Consider the following 19,900-nt stretch of genomic DNA (forward strand, 5'->3'; position numbering starts at 1 on the left):
CCCAGCCCGCGTAGTATATTGCCCAGCCCACGTAGTATATTGCACAGCCCACGTAGTATATAGCAATGTGGGCATCATATCCCTGATAAAAAAAAAAATTAAAATAAAAAATAGTTATATACTCCCCTTCCGTTGGCCCCTGGACCCAGGAAGCGTTTACCGACGCTCCTCGCGCGCTCCGGTCTCAAGAGTGCATTGCGGTCACGCGAGATGAGGACGTAGCGATCTCGCTAGACCGCTATGTTATCATCTTGTGAGATCGGAATGCATGGACCGGTCACCGGAGTGTCGCGAGGAGCGGGAAAGGCGCCGGAAGGTGAGTATATGATGATTTTTTTTTTTTATTATTATTTTTAACATTAGATCTTTTTACTATTGATGCTGCAGCTTCCGGTCCCCGGGTTGGTATGAGCGCAGGATTTGTGATGACGTCGCGGTCACATGACCGTGAAGTCATGGCAGGTCTTTGTAGCGCAAGCTCGCAGGGCCTGTGATGATGTCGTGGTCACATGACTGTGACGTCATGGCAGGTCCTTCTCGCGCAGGGCCTGTGATGACGTCGCGGTCACATGATTGTGATGTCATGGCAGGTCCTTCTGCCACCGGAACCTGCAACAGAAGATGGCGGCCGGCGCGAGCGGCTACAGAGGGTGAGTATAGCAGGTTTTTTTTTTTTTTATTATTATTATTATTATTTTTAACATTACATTTTTTACTATTGATGCCGCATAGGCAGCGTCAAGAGTAAAAAGTTGGGGACACACAGGGTTAATAGCGGTGGTAACGGAGTGGGTTACCCGCGGCATAACGCGGTCCGTTACCGCCGGCAGTAACCTTGTGTTAGCGGTGACCGGAGGGGATTATGCGGGCGACAGGCATTGACTGCGGGGAGTAAGGAGCAGCCATTTTCTTCCGGACTGTGCACGTTGCTGATTGGTCGCGGCAGCCATGACAGGCAGCTGGTGAGACCAATCAGCGAATGAATAACCGTGACAGAAGGACAGACAGACGGAAGTGACCGTGACAATTATGTAGTAGATGTAATTGATCCAGTCTACATTTTTACTTGTAGTCACTAGGGGTAAGATAAATGATTCAAAACCTGCTTTGACTTGATCCCTGGCTTTAAATTCATCTGGTACCCCCCTTGGGACTCCTATAGCATCGATATAAATGTGGGGGTCAAAACTGCCTTTTGGTTCCAAATTTGTTTACCGTTTTGTTCTGTGGAGATTTTCTTAAGTTAGGGCTTTCTCACCTTCTGTTGCTATGTAGAAGGGCACTATGGCTTTGTCTAGTGTACATTCTCCTATCCACTCTCCTTCTAAATGAGTTCTGATCTTCATGTCTCCACATATCCAGAAAACATCAGAAATAGACTGGGTTTGGTTGATCAGGTCTCCTCTGAAATTACCCAAAAATATTCTCCCTTCAGTATTAGTGTAACAGGTGTATTTTCTTGGGTATATGGTAATGCCTTGACCTGTATTAGGTGTTTTTGTGACTATGGGGTACTTCTTTTTCCAGTTTTCGCAATTTGTTTCATCAAGGGATTTGTAAGTAAACTCGGGAAACATTTTTCCACATCTGGGGATAAGTCTAGAGCAGGGGTGGGCAATTAATTTTCCCAAGGGGCCACATCAGAAACTGGCACTGCTGTGGAGGGCAGAACCAATAGGCTGAACTTAAAGGGGCGGTCCGAAACCAAAGGTGAATTTCATATTAAATGTATATCTATTCAGTGTAATAATCTAATCTTGTTTTCTAATATACTTCAATGAATAATTCTCTGACGTACCCTTTACATTCTGACTTCCTGTCTTTTTTTTTTTTTTTTTAATGTCCCATGACATTTTGTTTGAGAGTCACCAGTGCATTCTGGGATACTAAAATTAGCAGTCATCAGGGGGCAGAAGCTGCGGTCACTGCTGCAAACTCTGCACCCTCTCTGAATTTAGGCGCCATCAGTGATGTCTGTTCTGGTGGCTCGGCTAGTCCTCACCTGATAATGCTTCGGTTCTAAATTCTGATGCATACTCGGTATGAGTTTTATGTGCTATATTCCTTTGAATGTATAGTGACAGTGCGCTCCCTTGCTGGCTCTAAGGAGAAGAGATAACCCGGCAGGGACCAGTCCAGTCCCTGAAACAGATGACACTATTTTCATGGTGGGGAAAGCAGCTGTGACAGTGACCGCAGCCTCTGCCCCCTAATGATGTCCCATGCGAGTATCCCAAAGTAAACTGGGATTCTAAAAAAAAGTCATTGGAAGTAAAAAAAAAAAAAAAAAAAACACAAGCAGACAGGAAGTTACATTAGACAGGGAAAGGTAGAAATTTGTTAACTGAAATATATTAGAAAAGTGATTAGATTATTGAATTAAGTTTAGTATGAAAGGCACCTTTGGTTTCGCATCACCCTTTAATTCTGCTTAATATTAATTTTATGACTTTTTAAAAAGCAGTTGCTTATGTGATGAAGTTTACATGAGCATATAAAAAAATCAGGATTTTCGTCCAGAAAAAGACGATTTTCCATCTGTATTGTCATCTGTATGACATCCATTTTTATAGAGCAGAAGTGAATAAAATTTAAAAGAAGAAATGCAGTGTCCTGTGTTAGTAATGGAAATGTATTCGTAAAAATCGGATGCTATATGGATGATTCATATGGGATCCAATTTTTTTTTATATTTGCACACCCATAGACTTCAACAGGCGGAACAGTCTACTATGGAGTGGATGTGATAAGCCACAGATCACAGGGGGGAGCACCATGGGAGACTTAACCCCTACCTCTCCTGCACAGGACATACAACAGTACAAGCTGGGAGCAAAGAGGGAGGTAAGGGTTAACCCTCACATACAGAGGTGAGGAGGCATACATGGTGGGGGCAGAAGAGCAGTTTGGGGAGCATATAGAATATGTATGTAGTAGGGGTGAGGGGGCACTTCACTGCTGGACCCCATATTGTGGGAATACTCAGCCCAAGTGTTTTATCCCCCTTCAGCTGCCAGGAAGATCCAGAGAGATGCAGTGGCTACTAATAAGCTGCTCTCTCTGAACCTAAACTACAGCCCCACAACTTTCATTCCACAGTGTGAAAGGAGGCAATGCAGGTGCTGTGACCTCCTCAGCACAGCGGACACAGGATGCTGCTTCCCAGGTGGTATCTGGGCTCCTCTTAGAAGCTACCTGCCCATTATCTGCAGCAGATGGGTGTTGTAGTCCATGCTTCCCTCCTCCTGACCTGCATAGGTTTCAGCAGCTCTGCAAGCCAGGAACTGAGCAGCCCCGCATCCACCAATGAGAAGACAGGGGCAACAATCGCTTCTGAGAAAGATCAGACTCATAGATCAGTCCCTCTCTGGCCCGCTGGCTGTGAGTGTCAGCGGGCCGCACAGAAACACTCAGGGGGCCGGATGTGGCCCGCAGGCCGCAGTTTGCCCAGGCTTGGTCTAGAGGGACAGATCCTAAGTGGGGTCTCGCTCCTGCACAGACAAAGCAATTGGATTTATTATATTGATTGGCTGTATATTTCATCCACTTCAACCATAAGTTGGTCTCAGTGTATCCCGTTTCAATGGCAAGAATATCTTCAAATGTGGGGTTTGCAATGGCTGTCCGTTTAAGTTTTTGGATACGGAACATTATGGGGTTTGAATGCGTATTTTTATCTTTTGGTGACATTTCTTTTATATTTGCTAATATGAATTGACCTAGATGGGCACAACTGGCACACACACCATTTACATATGTACCCAGCAGATAGGTGCCATTATCGCCAGGTTGAGGGTTCTCCAGGTTAAGGACTAAAGGGTTGCATTGGCCAAAGTATCACAGGGCTTGAGGACTTTTGTACGGGAGAGTGTCATCCTAGTGAGTAGGGATTTACCCTGTGAGTCCTGTTTTTTTGATGCTGTGTTTGGTCTATACCCCCAATCTTCACCAGTGTTCCACCTGACCGCCCTCCATGAACTACAAGTTTGTCCCCATCCATCACCCGTAACACATATATATTGTTGTCCTGATCTCAGCTGTGCCGGTTGACTCGTTGTGGAAGGTGAGGAAACCCACTTAGTGTCACACTGTACTACATCACAATAATCAAATTTAAAAGAAGCAACGTGTGCAGTGGTATTATACCAGAATGTAATCACCCCCCCCAGCTTGGGTGATTGTGACCTGTTGTGCTCCTACAAAGGAGTATAGAATGGCACAACATACAAAGTAAAGGATATGCAATATTATGTAGAAGGTTCTGATGGAGGCACGAACTTCTTGCACTGAGAGGCGTGTATCCATGTCGGTCTTCCTTCAAGTTTGACCGAAGTAGGAGTTGTCAGAAGCACTTGGTAGGGACCCTCAAATCTCAACTCCAGGGATGTCTTTCTGACTAACTTCTTAACCAGCACGTAGTCACCAGGTTGGAAAGTATGGGTACCTTACTGGAATCTGGATCTGGAATGGATGATAAAACTCGTGCATGTGTTACTGACAGTTCTTTAGTAAGGGCCATGACATAATTTACAAGAATATCACTTCCTAAGGCTAGCTGTTGTGGAAAATATTGACCCAACCTTGGAGGCCCCCCAAAAAGAATCTCGTATGGTGTGAGTTTAGTGGGACCCCTTGGAGTGTTTCTGACTGAGTATAAGGCAATGGGCAAAATATCTGTCCAATGAAGTCTGACCTCCTGACTGGCTTTCAGTATTTTATTTTTCAAGGTGCCATTCAATCTTTCTACTTTCCCACTGCTCTGTGGGTGATATGGAGTACCGTATATACTCGAGTATAAGCCGAGATTGTCAGCCCAAATTTTTGGGCTGAAAGTGCCCCTCTCGGCTTATACTCGAGTCACGGTAGCGGTGGGGTCGGCGGGTGAGGGGGGAGAGGGTGCTGAGGCATACTTACCTAGTCCCAGCGATCCTGGCGCTCCCCCTGCCCTCCCACTGTCTTCTGTGCTGCAGCTTCTTCCCCTCTTCAGCGGTCACGTGGGACCGCTCATTAGAGAAATGAATAAGCGGCTCCACCTCCCATAGGGGTGGAGCCGCCTATTCATTTCTCTAATCAGCGGTGCCGGTGACCGCTGATAGAGGAAGAGGCTGCGGCACAGAAGACCGTGGGACGGCAGGGGGAGCCGGACGTCGGGACCAGGTAAGTATGTAATATTCACCTGTCCGCGTTCCAGCCGCCGGGCGCCGCTCCATCTTCCCGGCGTCTATCTGCGCTCTGACTGTTCAGGTCAGAGGGCGCGATGACGCATATAGTGTGCGCGGCGCCCTCTGCCTGATCAGTCAGAGTGGGGAGACGCCGGGACCGGACGCTGGAAGCAGCAGCAGCGGCGGCACAGTTTTATACCGAGCATCTATGGGGCAGTATGAACGGTGCAGAGCACTATATGGGGCAGATATGGAGCAATATGAACAGTGCAGAGCACTATATGGGGCAATATGAACAGTGCAGAGCACTATATGGGGCAATATGAACGGTGCAGAGCACTATATGGGGCAATATGAACGGTGCAGAGCACTATATGGGGCAGATATGGAGCAATATGAACAGTGCAGAGCACTATATGGGGCAATATGAACAGTGCAGAGCACTATATGGGGCAGATATGGGGCAATATGAACAGTGCAGAGCACTATATGGGGCAGATATGGGGCAATATGAACGGTGCAGAGCACTATATGGAGCAGATATGGGGCAATATGAACAGTGCAGAGCACGATATGGGGCAGATATGGGGCAATATGAACGGTGCAGAGCACTATATGGGGCAGATATGGGGCAATAATGATCTATTTTTGTTTTTGAAATTCACCGGTAAATGCTGCATTTCCACCCTAGGCTTATACTCGAGTCAATAAGTTTTCCCAGTTTTTCGTGGCAAAATTAGGAGGGTCGGCTTATACTCGGGTCGGCTTATACTCAAGTATATACGGTATGTAAACCCAAATCCGCTCCCGCCAATGTCCATAGTCAGTGCTGCAATGAACGCAGGTCCTTGGTCACTCTCAATTACCTCTGGGACCCCATATCTGCATACTACTTCAGTCATCAGTCTCTTAACAGTCACTCTGGCAGTCATCTTTGTTACTGGATAGGCTTCGGGCCATCCTGAGAACATGTCAGTCACTACCAGTACATACTCATACTTCCCTACTTTTGGCATTTGAATGTGATCAATCTGAATTCTCTGAAAGGGATAGAGTGGTTTAGCAAAATGTTTCTGAGTAACTTTCTGAGGCGGTGCTGGATTGCATGTTGCACACACAAGGCAAGTCATCAGTCTCTTAACAGTCACTCTGGCAGTCATCTTTGTTACTGGATAGGCTTCGGGCCATCCTGAGAACATGTCAGTCACTACCAGTACATACTCATACTTCCCTACTTTTGGCATTTGAATGTGATCAATCTGAATTCTCTGAAAGGGATAGAGTGGTTTAGCAAAATGTTTCTGAGTAACTTTCTGAGGCGGTGCTGGATTGCATGTTGCACACACAAGGCAGGACTTGCAATATTTTTGGGTGACAGTCGAGATCCCAGGTGCCATATAAGTCTTCCAAATCAGGTCATTCATCTGATTCTTGCCTCTGTGGGTGATACCGTGTGGCCATTCTGTTACCAAGGGGTACAGATTACGGCGTAGACAGACCTTTTTGTTCATCCTCCAGACTCCATCTTCATCTGTTTTAGCTCCTCCTTCTTGCCATGACTTCTTTTCATCATCTGATGTCTTGTCTTGATGTAGATGGATAATCCTCATAAGAGAGCCTTTAGTCCCTTCTTCAGTGTTACACCGCTTTCTCTTTCCCAAATGGATCTGCAGCATAGGTTTTTGCTGTTTTGTCAGCAAAGAAGTTCCCCCTTGTTTCTAGAGAATCCAATCTCCCGTGAGTTTTGATCTTGTTCACTGCAACCTCCAAAGGTAGATCTAGAGCTGCCACAATTACTTTTATGGTAGCAGCATGTTTTACAGGAGTTCCACTGGATGTTGGGTATCCTCTGGCTGCCCAAGTACTGCCAAAGTCATGAGCCACTCCGAAGGCATATCTTGAATTCGTAAAGATGTTGACTACCTTCTCCGTCGCTTCCTGACAAGCCAGTGTCAAAGCCTTGAGTTCTGCTTCTTGTGCAGACATGTGCGGTGGTAGGGATCCAGCTGAGATGACCTGGTTATGTGTAACCACGGCATATCCCGTATGGAACCTTCCTGTTTCACCTGCAAATCTGGAACCATCAGTGAAGAACGTCAGGTCAGCATGTGGCAATGGGTCTTCAGACACGTTTTTCTTGGAGGCTACTTATTCATGCATTTGTTCAAGACAGTCATGATCCTCCTTTGAGTGTGTAGAAGCATCTTCACCGAGAGTATCAGCATCATCATCCACATCCCCTCTGGAAAGAGGAAGCAGCATGGACGGGTTGAGGATGGTGCAGCGAACAAGAGTGACATTATCCGGAACCAAGAACGAACATTGGAGTCTCATATGACGCTGCACCAACAGATGTTTAGGTTGCAAGAATAGCAATTATGTCATATGGAGCCATTAAGAGAACTGGATGTCCTCAGATGATATTAGAATTTGGAATTCCAAGAGAGTGCTTTTTCTAATCCCTTAGCCATCGTTAAAACACCCTTAGGATCCAATGTAGCATATTCAGGTCTGATTGCTTGAAATTGCTTTCTCAGGGCTTCCCGAAGGCCTTCAACAAAAGAGGAGATGAGCAGTGTCCGTTGAAGTTTTATTTGGTTACTGAAGCCAAGGTCATTAAACATTTGAGCTAGACGAGCATGATATCTCTCCACTGATTCCCCTGGTTCCTGCGTGACATCCTTGAAAGATGTTGACTGATCAGCCAACTTAATTGAGGCCCATGTCTTAAGTTGTTGGCAGAACAAAATACCAGAGTCCCATGTGGTGTCACGGGCAAGTGAGGCATCATTGAAAGCGATTTCCATAACAGGCCAATGTGTATCGCCAGCTTTAAGATTTGCCAGGGAAATGAGATCTTGCCACGTGGCTGCGTAATTCCTTTGGATTTGAAGCATGCTTCTGTAGAAAGGCATCGGCTGTTTTTCTGGATCTGGAAGTTAGTTCAACAGAGTAGCAGCTTGTTGGGGTGTAAACTTGACGTAGAGGGTGGGCTCCTCAGACATGAGCATTGGCACTGTTGGTGGCACCTGAGGCGGGAGTAGAGATGGCACCGGCAGTACAGATGTAATCACTTGTGTATGAGTAGCAGGGGGAGGTAACAGTCCTGGAATGAGGGGCTCTATTTGGGCAACTCCCTATCAAGCTTTAACAGTCCTGTCCTCATTACTAATTAACCTGATTTCAGGAAGGCAGCAAATGCTTGGGGGGCTACACTTGTTTATTATAATTCCAACGATTTCCCTTGTACATGCATGAACTAGGAAACCGAAAATACCAACACCAATGGCGGGAATTGTCAAGGTCTCAATCTGCTCACTAATATTCGCATACTCTAAAATGCGAGTTATTGCTGCATGAAGTTGTTAAGCACTAACGTCTGGATGAATAGGGTCAAAAGTAGGGGTCACAGCCTGTTTGATCATTCTACACGGAAGATTGCCAGCTTTAGTAACTGCTATCTCCCCAACAGCTATCTGACCACGTGACTCAACAATGATTCGACTGTCAGCTTGAATATTCTGCCATCCTGCTTCCACTATAGCTCTAGCTACACCTCCGTTGTGCTCTAACCGAGAATTGGCAGCATTAACAATAGTGTCTGTCTCCATTGTTGTTATGTCACCCTTTCCCACCACTAAGGCTACGTTCAAATTTGCGTTGTTTGGCGCAGTGTCGTCGACACAACGCATGGCAAACGCATACACAACGCAGCGTTTTTTGACGCATGCGTTGTCCTATACAATTGAAATCCAAAACGCCCCCCAAAAATACATAAAAGTCAAAAGACGCATGCGTCAAATAACGCGGCTCAACGCAGGCACCTGCGCCCTATGCGTTTTTCATAGGCACTAATGTGTTTTGGCGGATTTACGACGCAGGTGCGTTGCATGCGTTTTTCTTCAGAAATGTGACGCATCAAAACTGCAACCTGTAGCGTCGTCCGTGTCCTCTCTGGTACGCCAAAAAAAACGCATGCGTCATAAAACGCATGACAACGCATATGGCGCATGTCCATGCGCCCCCCATGTTAAAGATAGGGGCGCATGACGCATGCGTCGCTATGCGTCGATGACGCTGCACCCCACGGCGCAAATGTGAACGTAGCCTAACAAGGGTCCCTCAGGAACTTCTTTTTCAAAAATAGGTTGCCAACATTCCCTCCCCTTTGTGCTTCCTGTGCTATTGGTATCCCCCTCCCAGATTGAGCCCCCCCTTGATACAGTTGCCACTGTCCCATACAGGTGTGCATTTGGCTGCGAGAGAGCCTGTGAGGTACTGGGTATAGGGTTAGGTAGACTGCGTGAGAGTGTTGTTGTAGTGGAAGCATTGGGAGGAGAGGCTGTTGCTTGGAGCATCTCGTGCGTTTGTGCGGCTAAATTGGCAGTGGAAGTGACAGTAGAAAGGGTCAGTGCCGGGGACGATCCAGGTGGGTGGATTGCTGGATTCACGACAGGAGTGATAGGGGAAAGGGTCGGTGCCCTATTGGAAACCACAGAGATGGGAAACATGTAAAGCCTGTTCACTTCCCGAAGGAATATAGTATTGGCCGTTAGTGGTCATTACTGGGTAACAAGGATTTGGTGATGTGGTGTGTAGCCTTAGACTAAGATGCTCACCACCAGGAGCAGCACATTTGCCATCCACAAAATGGCCGCCGCCAGAATTACATTTGCCATCCACAAAATGGCCGCCGCCAGAATTACATTTGCCATCAACAAAATGGCTGTCGCCAGAATTACATTTGCCATCCACAAAATGGCCGCTGCCAGAATTAAAGGGAACCTGTCACCTGCATTTGGCGGGACAGGTTTGTGGTCATATGGGCGAGGTTTTCGGGTGTTTGATTCACCCTTTCCTTACCCGCTGGCTGCAATATTGGGTTGAAGTTCATGTTGTGTCCTCCGAAGTACATGCCTGCGCAAGGCAATCTTGCCTTGTGCAGGCGTATACTTCGGAAGACACAGCATGAACTTCAACCCAATATTGCGGCCGGCATGCAGCTAGCGGGTATGGAAAGGATGAATCAAACACCCGAAATCCACCCATATGACCGCAAACCTGTCACGCCAAATTCAGGTGACAGGTTCCCGTTAACACTTTTGCCATCCACAAAATGGCCGCCGCCAGAATTACATTTGCCACCCACAAAATGGCCACCGTTAGAATTAACACTTTTGCCATCCACAAAATGGCTGCTATTAGAATTGACACATGGCCCATCCACAAAATGGCTGCTGCTAGAGGTAGCACATGGCTCTAGGCCACTATTATATGGTGGTGGCCGCTCACAGGATATATTTTTGTAATACACATAACTCAAAACTCTACCCTTTTTATTCCTTTCCTCTTCTACCCAATTTTCTCTATACAGACTTCAGAGACTCTTTCCCATGCCCTAGCAGTAGACAACATTCCATTATCTTCTAGGATACCTTTTCTTTCTTCCAAGACAATCTTCCACTCCAGGGGCTGTAACCTCCCCCCCCCTTCTGGCATTCCACACCACTTTATAAGCTTTTTACATTGTTTAACATGACTCCTCCATTCACGAGTCGCTGCTAATGTACACGGGTCTAACTTGCCATCTGAATTTGGCTTAATGCCAATACGGCAGAACTGCATTAATCTCTCTCTCTATATATATCTATATATATATTAATTATCTCAAGATAACAGACACCAAACAAACAATATGATGGGGGAGATGACTCAAACCTGAGATTCTAGAGAGAACTGAGTCTGCAGCACACACTTCCTATTCCTTCTTGTCACGTGGTCCCTGTCTGACTTCCATGTTCCGTACTTTACAAACCAATTATTCCCTACTTAATCAAATTACTCCTAAATTACCAGGCCCCGTGCTGAGTCAATTCACTCCAAGTCACAAGGGAAAACTAAATTTATTAGGCACGAACTGAGTTATCTCACTCGAAGTTTACGGGCCGCTACACAATTTATTAGGCGCTGAACGGAGTCATCTCAATCCAAGTTAACGGGCCCCTACTAGGCCGAGTCAATTCACTCCAGGTCCTAGTTTCTCCTAAACAGAACTGAAAATCGTATCACAGGCGACAACCGTGTACTGTACCACAGACAATAGTTTTTTTTTTTTTGTGTTTTGTTTTTTTTCAACCCTGAAAAAAAAACCTACTTGCTCTCTTACCTACCAGTCATCTCCCCTCTTCACAACACGTAACAGGAAGTAGGCAACTAAAACATGTGACGGTTCTTGCAATTAATGACCAGCAGCGGAGAGACCCTTCTGCCGTCTTACAGATACCGTGAAAATCGGACACTGTGAGGCAATATGCACAGGATACCCCGAAGGACACAGGTAAAGACTACAGATTATAAAAATCAGCAGACTTACCATGTTCTGATAAGGAGGTGATCAGTCTCCTAGTTTGGGGTATTCAGCGCATCTTGCTGTTCCACTCGCCAGTCCTCAGGGTTCAGGGCTCTTCTTCTGCTGGCCCCACGTTGGGCGCCAAATATGTTAGGTTGAACAATAAGAAATGTTCACTCCAGTTGCCTACTCCTGGCCTAATGGATATTGTTCAGGTGCGCACTAAAGAAATACACCAGACAGACACACAGTCGGATGTAAACTCTCCTTGATCAATCTGTGGCTCAGCTCCAAGGACCTTTATTTAATCAGAACACAGGTTTATATAAGGTAAGGGGGCTCGGTTAGCTCTGGAATGGGAGTGATCGTATGTATTCCATTGGTTAGTGGGTTGGGCAATGAGCAAATCAATGGGCGGATCCATGAGTTCATCAGGGTGGGTTGGTCCATGAGGTCATCAGGGTGGGCGTTATCTTGGATATCAGCACATGGTGTGCTGAAACAGGAAATGGCATCCATCTTTAGTGTCTCACTTTGATCTGAGAAAGCTTATGTAAGGTTAAACAATACACGTTATGGGTCGCTTCTCTCAATCTCTTACATCTTGAGGTTAATTAAGTATTTGATCTTATGGCTCTCCTCAACACTATCACTTTATGATCAATGGGAGTCTGAATTTTTGGACCTACCCAAATACTGACAATGAATGTGATGCAGTTGTGGTTTAGTGCTCCATGCTTTTCACTGGATATAAAGTGATCATACCATAGCGCATAACTTTAGAACTTGTGGACCCTTTTAATGTTACCATACTTTGACTGCAATGATTGGATGACCCTATTCTTTGCTTATTGTAGGAAGGGGGCTTTCGTGGTTATTACAGAGGACTTCTTCCAACAGTTGTAGGGATGGCGCCTTATGCAGGTATGATATTATGGAAGCTTTAATTACATATACCAGTATTATTAGAAAACTAGAATTCACATAGTGTTTGACCAACTTTTTACTATTGATGCTGCCTCTGCAGCATCAATAGTAAAAAGATCTAATGTTAAAAATAGTTAAAAAAATAATAAATCATGATATTCTCACCTTCCGGCATCCCCCGCGATGCTCCCGGAAGCTTCCGTTCCCAGCGATGCCTCGCGGCAATTACCCCAGATGACATAGCGGTCTCGCGAGACCGCTACGTCATCACAGGTCATTGCCGCAAAGCATCACTGGGAATAGAAGCATCGCGAGGAGCAGGAACGCTGCGAGGGACGCTGGAAGGTGAGACACACTATTTATTTTTAATTTTTTTTTAGCAATTATATGGTTCCCAGGGCCTGGAGGAGAGTCTCCTCTCCTCCACCCTGGGTACCAACCGCACATGATCCGCTTACTTCCCGCATGGTGGGCATAGCCACATGCGGAAAGTAAGCGGATCAATGCATTCCTATGTGTGTGGAATCCCCATGATTCCGCACAAAGAATGAACATGCTGCATTCTAGTAATAGGATGCTTAATATATCCGTTTTTTTCGCGGTTTTATCGCGAAAAATCCTGAACGTGTGCACATAGCCTTCCTCTTTAGAATTTTCTCAGGGACATCAAACCCCCAGCTATTGCTCTGCATTGTGCTGCTCATCAGGTGGAGTTGATGAGCTTGTAAACCTCGCTGTGCACAGTATCATGCAGGAGCTCAGCACTCCAGAATTTATTTATTTTTCGCACAATTGGCGGATGGCCCAGGCCTCAAACAACCACTGCTCTGCAGGACATGAAACAAAAGGAGAAGATAAATTAAAAAAATGCTTTAAGAAATAGCATAAGTTGTTTCTTGCATTTTGACTGTATAAGTATCTTTTATTTCACAGGATTTTCATTTTTTACCTTTGAAACACTGAAGACGAATGGACTCCGACACTTTCCAGAAGTTCTGGGAAAACCATCTTCAGACAACCCAGATGTCATGGTTTTAAAAACTCACGCTAGCCTATTATGTGGTGGAATAGCAGGAGCGATTGCCCAGACTATTTCGTAAGTCTATTATTTCTACGTGTTGATTAATGTAATTCAGCTTGCAGCCTGAACTATGCGTACATGGCACATCATTAAGATATGCTTCCTGTTTGATCTCTGGAGGTCTTAAGGTACCTTCACACATAACGATATTGTTAACGATATCGTTGCTTTTTGTGACGTAGCAACGATATCGTTAATAAAATCGTTATGTGTGACAGCGACCAACGATCAGGCCCCTGCTGGGAGATCGTTGGTCGCTGAAGAAAGTCCAGAACTTTATTTAGTCGCTGGATCTCCCGTGGACATCGCTGGATCGGCGTGTGTGACACCGATCCAGCGATGTCTTCACTGGTAACCAGGGTAAACATCGGGTAACTAAGCGCAGGGCCGCGCTTAGTAACCCGATGTTTACCCTGGTTACCATCCTAAAAGTAAAAAAAACAAACAGTACATACTTACCTAACGCTGTCTGTCCCCGGCGCTCTGCTCTGCACTCCTCCTGTACTGGCTGTGAGCGTCGGTCAGCCGGAAAGCAGAGCGGTGACGTCACCGCTCTGCTTTCCGGCCGCTGTGCTCACACAGACAGTACAGGAGGAGTGCAGAGAAGCACAGCGCTACCGGATCGTTGTCGGTATCGCTGCAGCGTCGCTTAATGTGAAGGGGCCTTTACTGTTGTTAATCCCACTGATTAGGTGGCCTTTAGAAGGTACCATGACTTTGTCTCCTCCTGTCTGCTCCACTTCTTCACAGCTGGAGAAAGTGACATCTTCTGAGTGTCGCCATCACTCTGTTCTAGCAATTGGTAGAAGACTTTTGGCTACATTTCCTAGTGATGTGTCATCTGAAACCAGCCCTTGTTGCTCACATTTATGAGATGTATTGATGCAAAGAAACTGTGGGTGGCTTTGCAGCCGTTTCACCGGTACCAAGAAATCTGATTTCCTAGCTCTCACTGAAATAGACCTCACCTCTGCTTCATGCCTCAGCTACATGTGAGGTCGACCAGAACTGTGCTAAATATTGAGGTGAGGTGAGGTGAGGTTTTGTTACAATGTCTTTGGGTGAAGTCATGACATTAATATTTTTATCTCCTTAATCCCCTGCAGTTATCCTTTGGATGTTACACGGCGTAGGATGCAGTTGGCCGCTATTCTCCCAGACTCTGAAAAATGCCGGTAAGTAATTACCGTCTGTGACTTGTTACACAACTGTTACGTGATACACTTGCACCATATATTATCTGGAATCAATAAAAATACAAAATGTTAGTACAGAATCGCCATGTGTGATACACAATAATAGTCATCATTGATGGCAGTAGGATGAAATATGCCTGTAACCCAGACTGTAACTATTCCATGTGTCTAAAAAGGACTTTATTTTTTATTTATCCTTCCCAGAACCATGTTGCAGACTCTTAAATACGTGTACAAGGAGCATGGAGTAAGCAGAGGATTATACCGAGGCTTATCCCTCAACTACATCCGCTGTATTCCGTCTCAAGCTGTAGCGTTCACTACGTATGAGTTTATGCGACAGGTCCTGCATTTAAACAAGACTGTCTGATCTACTGCAACACCGTGGTGTGTACAGTGTACATAGCTCCATGTGATAAACTGAGCCAGCTTCCATCCGCTGCGTTGGTTTAGCCGTTTTCTAGGATATTGCACATTTTACATGTAAATAAGATGACTTTTGTTTTGTAACATACATCTTTTTAGAGTGATTTTATAAAGATGTCCTAACTCTATTTATGCTGCATCTTCCAAGAATAATAATAATAATATAATATCAGTAAAGAGAAATCCAGCAGACTGATTAGTTTTGCAGAAAATATTTATATAGCTGTGTAACATCACAATGAATTTGGCACCAATGCCATCACACATATTATACGGGTTGTCTGCATTTTTTTGCTTAGTTTTAGATCAATATTTTATATAGTTTTGTTTTTTTGAATAGTTCAAATTAGGAATATTAATATCACCATCAGTGTAGGAAAACAATTCTGCTGATCTATTACTGGTTTTTTTTGCAAGATCAAGACAACAATATGATTTAATAGGTACAGTACAGGTGTACCTACATTTCATTAGGTTTTTATTTTTTGTGTTTATAGACACACACTATATATGTTTGAGATCTGAAGCCAGTCCGAGCATTATGGTCCAAGAACAGTCCATGAAAGCTATCGGCTTTCTGCACAAATTTTAAGAGCTTTGTTATAATCACTTTTAAATTGGTGGGTGCTAAGAGCTGCCACCATCAGCTGCACCCAATATATAATTGAACAGGACTTTTGGGAGAAGTATTACCTGTCCGTCATTATCTCTGAGAACAGTCCTAATAATACCTGGTGGACTCATCCCGACAAATGTATAATCGGTCCATGTTCTTTCCATAGCCAAAACATCTGGCATAGTGACAGGACAAGAATCGATGCAAGGCAAAGTGGTAGTTCACGTGTACATTTTCACACATGGACTGATGGTCTGCATGTAAAAATAAAAAATCACAACTTGGATTACTTTTATCTGCATTTTGCTATTGGTCTCCCCTATTATAAGCCAATGACTATGCCTGAAACGGATCACATTCACGTTATCTTTTTTTTTTTTTTCTCTTTATGGATTTAATGCAATTATTATCATAGGAGACTATACTTGGCTTTTTTTTATCACATTGCTAATGTAAAACTCTGTTATATGATTTTAAAAGACAGATGTATGGGTGAAAATTCATCAGTCTTGTTTCAGGAGCAAAAATGTATTATTTTTTGCATGCACTCATTTGTACCCCGCCTTAGAGTAACAATCGGGTGCTCTTTCTGCAAAGTTCTTGGCTTATGCTTCATTCAGATGTTAGTTTTTTGTTTTTTTGTTGTTGTACAAGTGAAAGTGTATCTGTTTTTCACAAGTGTTCTAGATCCAATATTCATCTTTTTTTCTTTTTTATTGTTTTTGTCTGTTAATTTTTTTTTGCCATCAGTGTTGGATAAATTTTTTTTTTATGTGCAAAAAAACAAACCCTCTGAACATTTCCAAGCTTCTCTTATGACCCACTGATTTCAAAGGGTCGTTTTCATCTGCCAATTGGATCAAAATCAGACATGTGTTGTTTTTTTCTATTATTTGTGGACATACTGTGCACAAACTAAATCGCCATAAACTGAAATTGGGTATGTGTTCTGCCTGTGAAAAAAATATGAATAAAACATATGTGAAATGCTGACTTCAGAATTAGGCCTTGTAGGGAATCTGTCAGCAGAATTTCATTCACCACACTGTTTATATGCGTTTGTAACTTTTTCAAAAACAAGTCCAACAATATTACGTGGCCATTTTGTTCCCCATTTAATGAGAAATCGTTGTTTGAATTGATATGTAAATAAGGCTGAAGAGCTATGGTAGGTCTGAAGCTTCTGTCACTCCAGTTCTATTACCTGCCCAGTGCCGCCTCCTCCTGCCTGAAGTCACACAGCAAAGCGGCTGTCAGTCAAGAGAAAGAAGGCAGTGCTGGGTGCAGAACAGAGCTGGAGTGACAGAGGCTTCAGCTCTCCAGATAGCTTTTCAGCCTCATTTACATATCAGTTCAAACATTGATTTCTCTGTAATGGAGGAATGGACTGGCCATGTAATGCTATTGGTGGACTTGTCTTTCAAAGAACTACAAGTACATATAAATAGATTGAGGAGTGAACTCCTGACAGATTCCCTTTAAATCCATATAGCCAGGTTTACTCACAGCTAAACCAATGTATAAGAAAATATCCAGAAAGGTGTATTATGTCCTATTATTTCGGCAGTCCTACATAGAAAACTTAACATTGTTTAAGATTTCTGTTTGCGAGGCCAGCTTAATTCTATAGGCACACAGCATGGATAAAGTCTCTGCACCCTCTCCCGACTTGTCATCCCCCAGCTTGATATTATCACTATTGCATTGTGTAATTGAGCAGAACTGTTTGCAGAGAACAAATGGCAGTCTGAGGTCTGTCCTATACAATGTTCAGGGCAAAGGATATGAACCTGAAAGCGGCATACCACTCAGTTTGCTGATTTAGATTTCTCCCCTTTTCTGTATTTTTAGAAACGGCGCTGTACTGTTTGGCGGCATTCACATGAGTAGGATTTGGCATAGATTTCACTGTGAAATTCCTTGCCAAAATCTATGTCAGATCAAAGGTCAAACCAGATTAAGTTTGTGAGTTGGACTTCTGGAACCTAATTTGTAAAGAGCACAAAGTATCCAGGGCAGGTTTTCTGCTGACAGATGTGGGGCTTGTTTCAGATTTTGTATTTCATTTCTTTTAGATTTTTAAAGGAAAAGAAGGCATGGGTCACAATCTTCCTAGCAAAGTATAAAGCACATTTCATTATATACAATGTGTAATTGACAGCTGATTTTCTGTCTGAACTATATTTGTGTTGCAAATAAACATGGTAGAAATTGCCGTTCTATTGTAACCTCGCATATTGGGCCTTAAGATTAAAACAAATGCAGGAAAAGATCAATCTGATCACACTGCTAGAACCATTCATACCAGGTTCAGAAATTAGTTTAAGGATATGTCCAAAGCATTCCTTTTTTCTCTTAATATACTGGTTGATATACTAACAATTCTTACATACAGGCAATTCTTTCTGGGCCTCACTCTCCTAATGTTTTTCTGGGCTGCAAAATTGCAAAGATTTATACCACTATTGAGTAGATGTAGGAATACAATTGTGATGAATACAGCAATGCTAACATACTTTTTTTTTTTTCTCTCCATTACTTTTCATTGATAAAAACTAGTATGGACAACAAGCAAGAGTTGCGCATAGCCTCTAACTTGTGCTGGGAATATGTCTGGTTGCTGAGTGCCAAAGATTATCTACACTGGTGTTCTTAAAGGGGTTTTCTGATTTCAGAAAACGCCTCTCTCCCAGCTGCAGTTTGTTTTATGCTTTACTCCAACTCGCCAGGTCCAGCGTGAGTCTCTGCTGCTGTTCCTGGTTTCTGTTATTGTCTGCAGCACTAACATGATGTTGTGCTGCAGTCAATTCCTGGGTTCAGCGGCTCTGAGTGGTCGTTGCCCACAACTCTGGCAGAGCTGCATGTCCACGATACTCGCTGGGTGCATGTGTAACTCTTCCGCCCAGACTGCAGTTGCTTCTGATTGGCGGGAGTGTACACTCTCTTTACTTCTGTCTTCATGTTTGTACCGATGGAGGCTGGCCAGACTTTGGAGTTGTCGGAGAGCAATTTCCCCTTTCCAAAAAATTATTAGTTTTGTAAAGTCATTGTGACTTCTCCTGGTTCTTAATCTACATTTCACTAATTCTTCTTGAGCCTTTGGTAGAATTTATTGAATCCATATTCACATTAAAGGCTGAATAGCAAATTAGAAAATTAAGGCCTAAGCGACGACGTACGTTTTACTGCAGAGTAATTTCTGCAAAAAATAATGAGATGTATAGACATTAGTCTTCCACTGTTGAATCTTCTTGGCAACTCGCGATAACCCTGGCTGGTTATTGAACATGCTGGCAAATATCCAGTTTCTGTGAAGCTAATTTAAAGGCGACAACCAATATGGCTGCAGCACATGAGCAAAAAAATGTCAGGATCTCTGTAAGGCTATGGTCACACTATCAGTACTGTTATTTCTAGTGTATTCTCATGAGATGTGGGGTGTCTATTCTTTAGTAGCAGTATGACTACTAATGTTGTAAACTACTTTTTTGATACTGCTGAAGGTGATCAAAACTTCTATTAAATAAACTTTTTTTACACATGAATGTTTTGTGATAGAATTTGCTTCTAATCTTGAGTTTGTGGTTATATCTTGACTGATTTTTGATGAAATGATACTGATATTGCACTGTCCTGTTCCCTCTAATATTAAACTCCCTTTATGGTACTTGCTGTTTCTTGAGCATTCTTTTAAATGGTAAATATACGCTGAATAGGCATTAAGCATGAAAATTAATTTTGTATTTCAGTGCACCCCTTTAACCATTTGGAATGACTTTCACGCCCTGGATTTTCTTGTGGAAAGTAAAGTTTTGCAATTGTCCATTCAGATGAATACCAATGATTTTCAGTTGCAGGCGTTTTTGTCTTTGACAAAACTTTATTGATAAGTCATGTGTGGATTCCATGCGTTTTTTTTAACCTGCAAATTTTTCACATCTAATGCAAGTCTATGGGGAAAAATTGCACATAAAACTTTGCATACCCACAAGAGAAATTGACTTGATGAGAATTTCAGGAACTCACCGCAGTTTTCACTGTAGAAAAAAATAACCTCATGTCCGCTGTTTTTTTTTTGTAAGTCCCATACATTTTACTGGAATTGTAAGAGGCTGTGTATTTTGCACAAAAAATATGCAGCAT

General features: G+C 43.6%; 1 protein-coding gene across 3 annotated transcripts in view; it reads left to right on the plus strand.

The window, feature by feature from the left end:
- Positions 1 to 19,424, plus strand: part of SLC25A16 (solute carrier family 25 member 16) — a 37,049-nt gene extending 17,625 nt beyond the window's left edge. For all 3 annotated transcript variants that reach the window (XM_069753429.1, XM_069753431.1, XM_069753430.1), the window contains exons 7-10: positions 12,369 to 12,435; positions 13,372 to 13,534; positions 14,626 to 14,694; positions 14,920 to 19,424. In XM_069753429.1, coding sequence (XP_069609530.1) covers positions 12,369 to 12,435; positions 13,372 to 13,534; positions 14,626 to 14,694; positions 14,920 to 15,085 — 465 coding nt within the window. In that variant the 3' untranslated portion in view covers positions 15,086 to 19,424. The remainder of the gene's footprint in view (positions 1 to 12,368; positions 12,436 to 13,371; positions 13,535 to 14,625; positions 14,695 to 14,919) is intronic.
- Positions 19,425 to 19,900: the final 476 nt, after the last annotated feature.

Source organism: Ranitomeya imitator, chromosome 2 (genome assembly GCF_032444005.1).
Source record: "Ranitomeya imitator isolate aRanImi1 chromosome 2, aRanImi1.pri, whole genome shotgun sequence".
Classification (NCBI taxonomy): Eukaryota; Metazoa; Chordata; class Amphibia; order Anura; family Dendrobatidae; genus Ranitomeya; species Ranitomeya imitator.